The 15,261-nt window shown below is 41.4% G+C and overlaps 1 protein-coding gene across 1 annotated transcript in view; it reads left to right on the top strand.

Annotated features, from left to right (window-relative positions):
• The window catches only part of MAL2 (mal, T cell differentiation protein 2), a 28,846-nt gene extending 13,865 nt beyond the window's left edge, over positions 1-14,981 (top strand). The window contains exons 3-4 of the mRNA XM_030304343.1: positions 9,738-9,893; positions 12,716-14,981. Of these exons, the coding sequence (XP_030160203.1) occupies positions 9,738-9,893; positions 12,716-12,787 (228 nt within the window). The 3' untranslated portion in view covers positions 12,788-14,981. The remainder of the gene's footprint in view (positions 1-9,737; positions 9,894-12,715) is intronic.
• Positions 14,982-15,261: the final 280 nt, after the last annotated feature.

Below are 15,261 nucleotides of genomic sequence, written 5' to 3'. Positions count from 1 at the left end.
AAATACTTACAAAAGGGGATAGTTTGTATTTATTTTTAATTCCTGTCCTAAATTATTAAGAATTGGTCAATTTTAAGAGATGAATTTACAATCAACATAACTTTAAAAATTATGACACCATTAAATTGGATCCACTTACTTTCCCTTTTCCCATATAACATAGGGGTCCTTTTTCATGCTTATGCTTATTCATTCTCTGGGACTATTTCATAATGGCCAGTGGAGGTTGAATTCCAATCAGTTGGTAGTTAGAAATTTAAATCAAGCCTTAAATCAGGCTTATGTTGTTCCTTTCAAGTATGGTAACATTGTATTCATCAGCTTTAGGACAGAGGCTAGGCATATTAAAAAAATGTTGTTTGTTACAGAGTCTTAGAAGAACCATCATCCCAAATGTTACTAGCAGTGAAGTCTAGTGAATGTGGCTGCCCATTAACCCAGCCCAGGGGCAAATGGTTAGTGTAAAAAGTTAAGGAGGAAGTGTGGTACAGTGGTTATAATCCTGCACAGGCTTTGAACTTAAGTCTGGTTTGCTTAATAACTATGTAGCCTTGGGCAAAATATTGAACCTCTTTGGCTTTCAATTTCTTCCTCTGTAAAATGGTAATAATGATACCTACCTCCCTTAGATGCCGTTAAGGAATAATGGCATGAATGCATTCTAAAGCGCTCATCAGCTTTGTGATTTATAGTAAGTGATCAGCAATTGTCATAATTCCATAAATACACAAGGCTTGCAGTTTGAAACTTTAAAAGCCCTTCTGTTGAGGGATGCCTTGGTGGTTTAGTCGGTTAAGCATCCGAATTCGGCTCAGGTCATGATCTCATGGTTTGTGTGTTCGAGCCCCACGTCAGGCTCTGTGCTGACACCTCAGAGCCTGGAGCCTACTTCACGTCCTGTGTCTCCCTCCATCTCTGCCCCTTCCACTCATGCTGTGTCTCTCAAAAATAAATAAATGGTAAAAAGAGGAGGAGGAGGAGGAGGAGGAGGAGGAGGAGGAGGAGGAGGAAGAAGAAGAAGAAGAAGAAGAAGAAGAAGAAGAAGAAGAAGAAGAAGAAGAAGAAGAAATAAAAATAAATAAAAGCCCTTCTGTTGAATTACTAAATTGTACACCTGAAACTAATGTTATACCGTATGTTAACTAACTGGAATTTAAATAAAGACTTAAGAAAAAAACATATTCTCATTCTCTCTCTGTCTCTCTCTGTCTCTCTGTCTCTCTCTGTCTCTCTCTCTCTCTCTCTCTCTCTCTCTCTCTCTCTCACACACACACACACACACACACACACACACACACACACACAGGAAGTCCTGTTTCTGAGGTTGCTGCTGCAGTGTGTTCCTACATTTTTGCCTTGATTTCTCATTAATGATGAGAAAATATTTCTAATAAATGGTCAAGTGATGAAGATCAGAAATATCAGTCTAAGTTATAGATAGACACTTAATCTCCTCTCCCTAATTGCCTGGCTTTCCTGTAATAATGTATGAATGAACCATCTATACCTAACATTGGTACAGCAGCAGCCTCTTTTAGTATTAGGTTCAAAGATGGTGTTTGGCCACCATGTACCAGTATAGCCTTCAGTCCTAGCTAATACACAGTCACTGCTGCCACCCTGCTACCTCTTCCCCAGTGCTGTGCTCCCCATCATCCTGGCCCTTCCTCTGGGACTTTCCCGGACTGCCGAGTAGCTCAGCAACTAAAAGGTTAATGCCTGGAAAGGTAGTGAGTCTCCAGGAGCCTGCACTGCCCAGCGTTCCTTCTAACTGGTTGATGCACATGCTGTACCAATCTTTAAATGTTTTGCCAACATCACTCCTGGTTTTATTAGACATACAATCTTTTTTTCATTTATTTAATTTATTTTCAAATTTTATTCAGATTCTAGTTAGTTAACATATAGTACAATATTGGTTTCAGGAGTAGAATTCAGTGATTCATCACTTGCATACAACACCCCGGCTCATCATAACTAGTGCCCTCCTAATACCCATCACCCATCTAGTCCAAAAAAACAAATAATCCAGATATGAAAAGGACAGAAGACATGAATAGAAAGTTTTCCAAAGAAGACCTCTGGATGGCTGACAGACACATGAAAAGATGCTCAACATCACTCATCATCAGGGAAATACAAACCAAAACCACGATGAGGTACCACCTCCCACCTGTCAGAATGGCTAACATTAACAATACAGAAAATAACAGGTGTTGGCAAGGATGTGGAGAAAGGGGAGCTCTCTTGCACTGTTGTTGGGAATGCAAACTGGTACAGCCACTCTGGGGAATAGTATGGAAGTTCCTCAAAAAGTTAAAAATAGACTACCCTATGATCCAGAATTGCACTACTAGGTATTTAACCTAAAGGATACAAAAATACAGATTCAAAGGGGTATGCACTCTGATGTTTAGAGCAGCATTGTCAACAATAGCCAAACTATATAAACAGCCCAAATGTCCATCAGCTGATGAAAGGGTAAAGAAAAGGTGGTATATATACACAATGGAATATTACTCAGCCTTCAGAAAGAATGAAATCTTGCCATTTGCAACAGCATGGATGGAGCTAGTGTGTATTATGGTAAGTGAGAGAAGTCAGAGAATGACAAATCCCGTATGATTTCACTCATATGTGGAATTTAAGAAACAAAATAGATGAACATATGGGATGGGGGTGGGGAGGGGAGAAAGAGGGAAACAAACCATGAAATACTTGTAAACATCTGTTTTCCTTTTGTTTATATTGAGTCTAATTTTTGATATTGAGTACGTTGTTAATATTCTTATAAATGTATTAGGTTTCCTAAACTTGTGTTCCTCCCCCCGAGCTGTAACGTTATATCTGTTGTTTGGGCAATAAAATGTAAGAGTGGGTTTTGGTTTTTTGGTTTTTTGTTTTTCCTAATTAAACCACTTTATGGAAGAGGCCGTTGAAATTGGAAGACCTCCCAGTCTGTTGCATGGTCCCCTGCAGAGTGTATCCTGTGGTTTTCTTAGCTGCGGCCGTCCACTCTGAGGGAGCGAACGGTGGTGGCCACACACAGCACACGGTGCAGCGGGGTCACTGCGCAGCCTGGTGACGGCAGCCACGTTTTACAAGACCTGGCTCACGCCTTCAAGGAGCAGACTTAAACACTTGCCATGTTTCCAGAGGGCCCCTTTTGTTTCTCCTCTTGTGTGATTTTCTACATAATCAGTCATTTTTTGACCACATGGCTGCTTTTGGTGGGTTTCGTAACCTATGTTGTGTACTCCTAGCCAGAAAGAGTTTTGAGCCAAACGTACTGTGGGAGTTGCCACCAGATGGTAACAACTTTTAATTGCTGTGTTCTGGAACTGTTAGACATTAACTGCTCAAAAGATAATCATTTCCCCCAGTGGTGACAGTTTAATGCTACCTGCATACAATGCACAAAGGAAGCAGAAATACATTTTGATGAAGAATTTATTTTCTAAAAGTATTTGTTGTGGGATATTGACTAAAATATTCGTAGTCTAACTGCTGTTGATCATGAGATTGAGTTAACATCTGTGGTGGTAGATGTCCTCAGTATTTTTCCCCAAGCTTTCTAGCTTCGGTATAAATGATGAAATAAAAATATAATATGTAATATATGTAATAACCTATATTAAATGCGAAAAACTTGCCCTATTCTGAGAAAAGAAGCAGGTTTTCATTTTGAAATGGTTTTTCTGTACTCTGTGTGTGTGTGCGTGTGCGTGTGCGTGTGTGTGTGTGTGTGTGTGTGTAGAGGAAATAACACCATTCTGTCTAACTTTAAACAAGGGATACCATACTTATTTTCCACTTTTGGAGAGGAGGGGTGTGAAGGAAAGATATATTTTAGGAAAATAAAAGCTACAAAAAGAAGTCCTGTACAATTAAACAAATTCACTTTATTCCCCCAACACAATTGACCCACATTTGCCCATTATGGACATCACTTAATACTGTGAATGTCTTGATCTGTATTTTCTGTCCTGACACTTCATTTACTTATTTGATCTTTAGGTCGATTCCTATGGGACACCATTTACTCATTTTTTCAGATGAGAAAGCTGAGGCTCTGTGTGGCCATCACCCCTTTTCACGCTGCCGTTGCAGAAACCAGGATTCCCCTATTTATGATGTAGCTTTTTTTTTTAACTAGTAAAAATTTCACCTTGAAGTGTGGAGCAAAACATGGGCTTAAGATAAGAATATGGGGGGGGGTGTCATTTGTTGCTGAAAAAAATCAAGCTATGCTTGAGGCCATTTACCTGAGCAAAAGGTGAAGACAAGTGGGCGGCACTCTGGGGTGTATGAATATTGGAAAGTTTGGCAGGAGAGCAAGGGTATGCAAAGGAGACTCAAAGAGGACGGGGCCATCTGCTGATGGGGACGTGCCAAGGACTCAGGACAGGTGGTTCCCAAAGGGTGGTCCCTGACCAGCCGCAGCAGCGTCAACCTGGGAACTTGGTAGAATGTAAACTCTCCCATCCTACCCAGACCTACTGAGTCAGGAACTCAGAAGGTGGGGCCCCATAGTTTGTGTTTTAACAAGTTTTTCAGATGATTCTGAGGCATGCTTACCTTTGAGAACCACTGGTTTTGCATAAACAATCTGCGTTGTCCAGAACGAGCAAAACGTGTGGAAGACCTTCTTGCACACATTCCACACAGAACAGGAGTTGGAATAAGATGACGAGGATGGCCAAATCCAGTGGCGGGGGATCTTTACTGAGCACCTAATATGTATCTGGCCCTATCCTAGACCCTAGCAATAGAGTGGTGAACAAGACAGGCCTGCAGTGGCTCTCAGAGTTTGTTGTAGCAGGCAGTGGCATTAAAGAAATGATTACACGATTGATGCATTAATCAAAATGATGTTAATGGCCAAGCAGGGAATGCTCAGGGTACTAGAAGAACATATCTGTCATCTCGGGTCCACTGGGAAGCAGACTGTAACATGGATTTAAAAGTGCAAGAATTTTTTTCTTTTTTTTTTTTAGAAGGAGGGGAAGAGATAACACCTGTCAAAGGTAATGGGCAAGGAAGTAGGATAAAGCAGGAAAGTCTTAGCGTGGGATGTAGATTGGCAGTCTTGGCCAAATTAATGAGAAGCTGAAGAGCACAGTCCTTCCTTCAAAAGTCTTGTATTGGGCAAAAGTGGCCAGGCACCCAGCATCCCCACTGGAGCATCATTAGCTGGGGGCTGCTGGGAGGAATGTGGCATTGGCTGAAACACAGCAGTAGGTCCCCAACCCACTGAAGCCGGAGCTGTCAGCTAATGCCAGGTTCTTTCTTAACGGGGAATGCGTGCAGTGCGTGATTACAGAGGCTACTGTCCACTTCTTGCACCGGTGGACCCACTTCTCTGTGTCGGAGGAACTGCTCCTCCAAGGTTCTCTTCCTGAGTGAGCACTTAGGCCAGATGGACAAAGCACAGCCCCTCTAACTGGCGTTGGTCTCAGGGCCACAACCGGTGCCCATCATCTCCCTCCTCCACGAGCCGTCTTACTGCCCTTGCTCGACACTCAGGTCTGCTGGTCTCGGTGGTTTACCTGGCGGTGTCATCCAAACCCTCCTTCCTGAGGGTGGCTGAGCCCCTGGTAACCATATCCTTGTTTTCCTGCAGCTGTCCATTTTTAGTCCCAACCGGGCATGAGAGTTCCAAGAGCAAGATCACCTGAGTTCCACATGCACTGCCCTCCTATGTATCTGCAGCCTTCCCTTCCCTTGATGATACGGGCAAGCTACCCTTGTCAGGATGGTGATTCCTTCTCTTGCCTTTTGTTCCCCAAATTCACAGGCAGGCAGCATAGCTTATAGCTCAGTGGGACCCTTGCTGTATCCTCCAGCAGGAGTATACCCTTTGGGGGACCAGGGCCTCTGGACATGCAGAGCTCAGAGTCGCAGGGGCAGCAATCACAAAGTCATCAGGTTATTGGGAGTAATAGTAAGTGGAGAAATTCCTGCTTCTACCCTATGTTTCCCGTTCTTTCAGTGGGGATATAACACCATGTAGAAAACTCATGTGCCCTATACCTACCGCATCCCAAAAGATGGCCACACGTTCTGCAAACTGTGCCTTTAGCCAGTCATTCCGTCATGCTCTCAGGCCAGCAGCTTCTAAATGGTGCACTATGATACAACTCATGGTCATGGGCCCATTCCCACTCTTCCTGTGCTGAGAAGTTGGTCGTTTGGTCACATGCTCTGTTGAGTAGATGCCTGTGAATCAGGCATTCTGCAAGTCCCTGTATAGCGGTGGTGGCTGAGGCTTTCAGGAAAGGAATAGCTAATACAAACTCAAAATGAGTGTTTGATTTATGAGAATAAACCATATGCCTTCCAGGAAGCTAGGAGCCCAGTTTCATCAATTTGCTACCAGGTAAGGATTGTGCTATATCAAAGTCTCAGTTAGTCTCTGCTGTTGGCAGGTTCAACATTCAGAAGAGGCAGTAACTAAATCAGCTTTGGCGATTGGAAGTCAATGCTACTGGGCGTTACATAGCCTCCTTCTCCCAACTATGGTCATTCTGCTCTTGGGCCCATAATGCCAGTAATCAGGTGGCTGGTGACAAAGCCTGGCTTGCATCAACTGGCTGGGCCATTTTTCTGTGTGTCATTCCATGCCTGGATGCTGCTGGTGGGCATCACCATGTGACAGACAGATCGCACTTCACACCAAATCCCATATGTCCATCTCCCTGCTCCGTACTTCCTTGTCTCAGAACTTTCAGTCTTTTATTCTCCCAGGGCCCTGACCATTACCACTGACCATGAGTCTCTGTATATCCTCACTCTGGGCCACTTTGTTTTCCAAACAAAGTACATGGCATAATGCACCATTCACAGTTCAACCCATTAGGAAAATATTCCCTAACCACTGTCTTTCAAAGCCAACCCTGACTGTGGCTACAGTGCACATATGATACAGCCACTGTCCCTTGTCACCTTGCAGCCACGAATCATGCCACCATAAAGAAGCGCAGGTGTTTTCTTTCTCCTTCAGCTAGACATAAGGGAACCCCTCCTTCATGTGGCCACAAGTGAGTGAGGAAGGGGGACAGTTCCATTGTGGTAGGTGATTGGGGGTTCAGGCTAGCACCTGATGTGCCCTCTAGCCCGGCTCAGATTGATCTCTGATGTGCCACCCCATCTTAAGGATTGCTGTTGACCTGTTTGACTTACTGGGTGGTAGTTTTGACAGAATTCCGTTCATGGTGGGACGTTCTGAATACTTAGTCCTTGGTGTCTCAAGTCAAAATGCTCCTTCTCCACGTGGGCCCCATAGAACATCAGGAGCAACTTGCTTTACAAGGACATGTAACCCCTTACTGCAGGTTACCTGCCTGACTCTAGAACTCCAAGCGCCTGCGTGGTGATTTTCTCTCCAGTGTTGCCATGAATTCAAATCTTTTCCTCCAACACCTTAGGGTACATGTGGCCCTAGAATAATATGGGTAGCTGGACAGCATGGCCTAAGCCAAACAGAGTTAGGAGTGCACGAAGTTTACTGGATGGTTAACACCATGAAAGATGAAGAGGGAAGGAACAGGGTTGGACACCACAGGTCAATTCTGATACTCCTGAAAAGGAGGGAGAAGGTAAAATTAGACAAGAATAGGAAGTTGGTGGGAGGTGGGGAAGGGTGCAAGTGGTAATTGGTTGTGGGAAGAGTCTCTCCAGCCACACAATACTGTGTGTAAGGAGCATCAGCCTTGAGGCATAGAGTGCTTCCAAGCACCAAAGGCCACCACCTTGAGGCCGAAGTGGCCGATATTCAGAGATGTGAGGGTGGCAGGAGATGAGGTTGGTGAAGATGATGAAGGCCTCATCGGACCAAGAGTGGCAGGCCATGTCACCAAACTCCTCACCTCTTCAAGGAAACGTGAACTGCTCCTGAGGATCCACCGCAGTAAATTAGTTGAGTGCCTAATGATCTCAAACATATCCTCTCAATCTTTGTGACTAATTGAGATCCAGCTCTACTATTTTTAATCCCTAAAAGTAGTCACATGTGGACTTTCATCAATTAACATTGTTGAATAACTACATATCTCTGAGCATTTCTCCTCTGGACTAAACATGTGGTCAGTATGTAACACTGTTCTTAAAACTTTTGAAGGCACTGGTGAGTTAGCTTATGAATTAGGTGTTCAGTAGAAAGAATTTTTAGCGTGTACCTTTAATTCTCACTCCTGATGAGTTAACTTTTCCTTATTATTCTAGGCAGGGTAAGAACAATTCCTATGGATAATTTTGTTTGCTGAATGGGCATTTACAAAGGCAGAGCTGTGTTCTTTCTCTGTAACGTTGCTGTATCAGTAATAGACCATGTGATAGAGGAAAGAAAGTGGACTTTGGAACCAGACAGACTTATGTGGCTTTGAGTTCTCCTTTCAGAAGTTCATCTTTGTATGATTTTAGAACAGTTATTTAATTAGGGGTGCCTGGATGGCTCAGATGGTTGAGCATCAGACTTGGGTTTGGGTCATGATCTCACAGTTCGAGGGTTCGAGTGCCATGTCAGTCTCTGTGCTGACAACTCAGAGCCTGGAGCCTGCTTCGGATTCTGTGTCTCCCTCTCTCTCTGCCCCGCCCCTGCTTATGCGTGGTCTGTCTGTCTCTGTCTCTCTCTCTCTCAAAAATAAATAAACATTAAAAAAAATTGTTTTTAAAGAACATTTAGTTAATTAAAAAAACAAAAAATTACTTGTTTGCAAAATGGGAATAATAAATGGTAGTTGTAAGGATGGATGATAATGAGTGTAAAGTACCTGGTATCTGGGAGCTGCTGACAGACACACACAGCAGTGTGTTGATGGATGTCATCAGTTCACGTAAGACGATGTGAATTCCAGTAGAGTCGCGCCTCACAATGCCAGCAATGTACGAAATCACCTGATGACAGTTAACTTTTGTATGAGAAGTTCCTGTACTTTTTGTAGAAGCCTATGATATAATATTTGCTTTTTTAGAATATCAGGAGATACGTTATTGAATTCTGTGATGTCATAGGTCATCTGCATTTTTCAGTGTATGAGGTGACAGTCTCGTGATGAAAATCATAATTGCTCAGAAATAAAAGACTTAATTATAAATGTGTGTATATTATTACATAACTGTATAATGTACTACAGTAATATTATCTAGTAACTATAAGAACAAGGTGTAATTTTTTTAAGTTTATTATTTATTTTGAGAGAGAGTGTGTGTGCGTGAGTGCGGGAGGGACAGAGAGAGGGAGAGAGAATTCCAAGCAGGCTCTGCACTGTCAGCACAGAGCCCGGTCGGGGGCTCAAACTCACACACCGTAAGATCATGACCTGAGCCAAAACCAAGAGTCGGATGCTTAACGGACTGAGCCACCCAGATGCTTCAAACAAGGTGTAATTTAAATGTTGTTTTACTTGAATTTTAGGAACAGCATACGTTATTCCTTTTTTATGTTAATATTGATCTCTGTGGCACCTTACCCTATGCTGAAATTACATATTTTACTGGAAAATTTAGTGTAGCAGAAGGTTTGCCACTACCGATTACGGTGAGTCGGTTGATTTTCCTTTGGATTTTGATAGCTTGACGTTGCTCAAGCAGCCAAAGTAAATGGTGAGTATGGTGAAGGATTGACTACATGTTCTAACCTTCCTGAACCTAAACCTCATCAACTGAAATAAGGAACAGGGGGGAAAAAAGTACTACTTTTAATTGTAGCTGCCTTTTTTTTTTTTTGCCTCTTTCAGGATTTTGCGTATCATTTTACCGTGTTCGTCTTCTACTTTGGAGCCTTTTTACTGGAGGCAGCAGCCACATCCCTGCATGACCTGCATTGCAATGTGACCACGGCTGTGCAGCCACTCTTGAGTGATAACCAGTATAACATAAACGTAGCAGCCACAGTGAGTGTCGAGGAGTCCCGGTTACCAGCACCCGCCCCTGCCCTGCGTTCGCTGTCATGGTCTCCCAGAAGCTCCTCAGGCAGCAGTAGTTTTCTCTAATAATAGCCATTGGCATTAAACATATACTAGCTAAGTATCTATGTAATAACCTGCTGGGCAAAGTACTGCTGTTACCCCTCGTGTTGTAGACAATGACGTTGAAGCACAGAGGCTGACGTTTGTGTACGATGACAGCCAGTCCGTGGTTGTGGCTGGCATGGTACAACCAAGTCTAGCTTGTGAAAAGAATTCCTTGTGCTTTTTACTTCCTGTAACTCCAGACATGGTAATTCATCTTAATTATAATTGTAATTCCTTTCAATTCAGTGAATATTTATGGAGAGCCTAGCACGAGGTAGGTAATTTGCTGGGTTTTGGGGACAGGGATGAACAAGGTGCAGTTCCTGCCACTGGGGAAAGTCCCCGTGAGTGAGGGGGTGAATACGCCAGCCAGTACGATAGATGACAGATGAAATACGTGCCGTGGAGAAATATTTTGATTTTTTTTTATCTTCCTTAATTCATAATACTTAAGTGAGTTTGTTGTTTTGTGTTGATATGGGGAATTTGAAGACATATTATTTCTGTTTTTATAATCTTGAAAATGCCAGAAATCCAACTTACTCCCTGAAATGTGCCGATATTTAATATGACTATATAGCAAGTTAGTGACGCTCAAGTTTTACTCTTCTATGCAGACAGCACATACAGACATCCCAGGACTCCCCATGTGGTCATTAAAATCTCTCTGGAGCAGCGCTGTCCGGCAGCACTTACTAAAATGGTAGAAATGTTCTGTGTATGCACTATTTGATATAGTGGCCACTAATTAATCCAATTAATCCATTCATTTTAATTAATTTACACTTCAATTTGAACAGCCACATGTGGCTGTGGCCGTCCTATTGAACAGCACAGGTCTAGAGTCTGGGTTTCAAAGGGGAGAGCTGTGATGATTCTAAGACCTCCTATCATCCCTGGGTTCTCAAGCCTCTGTTACAATTTGTCAGAATTCATTGAGCATCTCCAATGATTAGACTGATTATAGATTGCAGCAGAAAGGAGCATGGCTCCAGCTTTGACAGGCTTATAGTTTAGATCAGTGTTTTTATACTTTCTTTTATAGGAAATGAAACTGTCTCATTTAATGAAACCTTACTGAAAACCCAATGAATATAGAAGGCAAGAGCACAGATGCTCTAGTTGGATTGGGAGAACACGTCCTTCCTTGTCTTAAGCCACCTCTGTCGGCCTCATCATCTCTGAGGCACTTTCGTGAGATCCTTATTACCAAAGACCACAGCTAGAAAGCCACTGGACTTTTAACAATTTTATGAAGTGAAGAAAAGTTCAGGGCCTTGGAGTTGACTTTTTTCCTACCAGGTGTCCTTCCTATTCGTCCTCAATTCTCACAGAATTTTCCTTTACTACTTCCGTCCCCTCCTTTTTAGTGCTGCAGGCTGTCTTCGCACTACCTGCCAGATCCTTGTACTAGCACCGAATTGGTCTATTTATAGTTGCCTTAAGATCCTACTTTCATAAGAGTAGCAGGTGCTCAAGGACTTGATGATCCATGTCATTAATTTCTCACTAACGTTCCTTTGTCCCAGGAGCCCAGTTTTCAGTGTTGCCATGTTGTGATTCCATTGTGGCTGACGCTCTTCTGTGACTTTGTCCCTGTTATCCTTCCCTTTCTCTGTGCCTAAGGGAAACTGCCTTAGTAAACCTCTACATGCTTTCCTTCTACATTACATAGCAGCGCATCCATATGTTCTCATAGGAGTAAACCTTTAGTTTCTGAGTTTTAATCATACCTAAATGTATGATTTGTTCTTTTGTAACACTATATTGAGTCCCTCACTTTATTTTTTATTTCAATATACCTGAGAGAGGAAAATTCGTTTTTGTTAACAATAGATATCAACAGTGGTCATTCTCATTCAGTAGACGATGTCTAGATTAGAGATGCATCAGAGAGACAACCAGCAGAAGGCGGCTGGGGAGAATAGCAGAATGGCAATTAGAGAATGGTCACGTTCTGTAGGTGAATCCGATATTCCCTCTCAGAGCTGGAGTTTTCTGGTAAAGGATTGCTGCACTAAGTCTTAATGTTTTATCACATTTAATTGCTTTGTCTTATAGTTTTCTATGGATCATGAATTCAAAAAGGATGAGGAGAATAGCTACGGTTTGTTTATATGCACGAAATGCACTGATGTACACGTAGCTGTTGCTAAAGAAATCCTTGTCAAATAGTAAGGACAGTAATTCAGAGTTCAGTGCGGGTTTCAGAAGTATCTCCCACGCCAAATGAATCTGTTGATTCATTTCTATGTGTTTTCTTTGATTACTTCTAAAATCCCTTTCCACTGTCACCGGTAGGATTTTATATATCCTCCAGTTCTCATACTTGCACTTTTCTTGGCCATGAGATCACTGTATGAATAGACACCTCGCAGCGAATTTTTGAATACGGTATTGAGAGTTTCATAAATACTTAACAAGTGAGTCCAGCGTGTGAACAAACGTTAAAGCTAGGCCTGTCCACAAACGAAAACATTATTAGGGGCTAGAATGTTGAAAGGAAGGGTTAATGATGTGAGGGGATTAGATGGTAGTACAATCATCAAAAAGATGAATGAATATAAACCATTTCCGTAAGTGTTGAAGTATCTTTAGGTACTTCAGTCTTCAGATAAGTTGTTCCTTGGAATGAGTGGGTTTTTCTAAAATTAAAGTCAGTGTTATAAATCTGATGTGAGCTTTTGTTTCCTTTTTCTTAGATTTTTGCCTTTGTGACGACAGCCTGTTATGGTTGCAGTTTGGGTCTGGCGTTGCGAAGATGGCGACCGTGACACTCCTGAGAAACTAACAGTCTATGTGTTGGTTTCATTTGTCTACGTTACGTGTCTGATCAATTTGGATACCATTTTGTCCAAATGTAATAACATTCCAAAAGCAACTTGTTTATATAGAGAGAGCACCTAAGGACAAGTTTTGGTTCATTGCATGGATGGAATTTTAATTTTATTATGATGATAAACAGAGAAGTGGCCTTTAATTTTACATCTGCCTCTTTCCTTTTTTAAGAAAATTTTCCCTTATATCCATAAAATATACCGATATTGTTCATGAAAAAGAGGTATATCTTTTGTTTGGTTATTGAGTCACCTAAACCTTAATTTTACTAGGTAACTAAAATTTCATAAAAAGAAAAAAGACACATTTTAAATAGTCTTCCCACTGAATTCTGTCTTTTTAGCGTAAAACAGAGATTGGCACCATTTTTCTGTGAAAGTCCAGATGGTAAATATTTTAGGCTTTGTGGGCCATACAGTCTGTGTTGCAGCGACTCAGCCTTGCTGTTACTTTGTGAAAGCAGCCATAGACCACACATCAGTGAATGAGCGTGCCTGGGTTCCAACAAAACTTTATTCTCAAAGACAGGCAGCAAGCTGGATTTGGCCTGTGGGCTGTGAGTTACGGTTTGCCGACCTCTGGTGTAAAACCTTAGTTCTATGTTATGTATTTTATTGAACTGATCCTGAAAGCTATAAAACTAGATAAGCCACATAATATTTAGCCTCATTATGCAATAATCATATCACCTTTGTGTTGATGGTCAAGTGCTTACCCTTGAGGTGGTGGATGGTTGCTCAAGCTAATTCAAGCAGAGTCTTGGATACAAGAAAAAGTAATTTATGAACTAAATCCTAGTGGCCTAATCTGACCAAGGGTCTCTTAACAGCTGAGCAAACCTGTCATCCGGCATCCTTCCAATGAGATCCCCAGAGACCCTTCACCACTCCTGGAACTGGTCTCTTCTACTTCTGTCTTACTTTGGATTTATTTATGCTTCAGAATACAGCTGTTTGTCCCTGTGCATGAACATGGGAATATTCATGTGTGGATATGTGAGGCTCTACCAAATAGAACTCCCTGAAGAGTTAACTTTTTACTTCTCATTCTTTTACATTACTTTGGGTTAAATTTCAGTAGAATACTAAATATAACTTAAAGTTGTAACTTCTTATGTGTTTTAATAGTAGCCCCGACATTTATGTTGGTTTGCATTGGTGACAGATGTACAGAATCCATTTTAAAACAATAGCCGTCATAAAAACTTGTCTCTGACTGAATTGCACAGAAAATATTTGAATGCATCTGTTAGAGGTATCCTGGTTGTGGCAAGTGCCAAAATGGCTTGAATGGGAAAACAGGTAAGAGTTAGATCCCACTCCCATGACACATCCAAGTGGGGTACTTTTGTCCTGCCCCAGGAGGGCTGCCTCCAGGAAAAGAAGGCTTTTGATAGTGCTAAACGTTCAGCCCTTTGCTTTTGTGGCTGAATCATCCCCTAAGAGTGCCATGTATAAGTTATGCTGGTAGATTTCATGGACGTAGAACAGTCTTGAATGAGTAACGTGATCAATGCTCAGTGATCAGATGCTGTTTATATAATCATCTCCAAAAAGAAGAATCTTCTTAGAGTTTGGTTTGTGATATAAAGACGTGTTTCAATATGTGGCAAGAAGAAATCAGTCTTATGACCTGACTTCCATGTTTTTTCTAGCACCATACCACACACTTAAACCTGTATTATGAATTGTATATTACAAAGTCATAAATGTGCCATAAGGATATATAGTCCATGCAAGTTGGAATCGTTTAAAGTTAGTCTGCTAGATTTAGTTGTGAGATTTTATTTTTGTTTCCAAAGTGTAACAGGTTCATGCTTGGTGGCATTAAATTAAATGATTTCATGAAATGGCTTTGGTGGCATTTTTGTAAATGGATTGCTTCTAGATCATTAAGAACCAAGCCTAAAACTCATCTGACTGTGAATAGTTATATTTGTAGATTAATCGTGTTCTGGGTTTGTGAATTGAGTGACAAAGCACTTGAACAAAAATTATGGTATTTGAGAATTCTTTATATATGCTGTAGAAATGAGAAAGTATTGGTTGGTTTTAAAATCTGGTAACTCCACGATGAAAAGAAATTTATTTTATAAGTGTTATGACTCTAATAAAGTATTCATTTGCTAATCTTTTTTGGTCATCTATTTTTTATACAATTCACTTTGAAACTCAGTTAAAGGTTTGATATAAACTTGACAGATTTGGAATTTCTAGACTCATACCATATAAAAATTCTGCTTTAAACCTTTCTATGTAAAAGATGGTCTCTCAGGAAATGTCAGTGAGCCTTTTTTCTTTGATGAAGGTCAAAGAGGTAAGTCTTTGGAAGTCATATTTTAAAGGAAGTTAAAATTATGCTCTATTTTATTTTAAAAGCATTTATATAGTGCTTAATATATGCCAGGCAG

The sequence above is a fragment of the Lynx canadensis genome, chromosome F2, assembly GCF_007474595.2.
Source record: "Lynx canadensis isolate LIC74 chromosome F2, mLynCan4.pri.v2, whole genome shotgun sequence".
Classification (NCBI taxonomy): domain Eukaryota; kingdom Metazoa; phylum Chordata; class Mammalia; order Carnivora; family Felidae; genus Lynx; species Lynx canadensis.
This window is presented reverse-complemented; position numbering and strand designations above follow the sequence as displayed.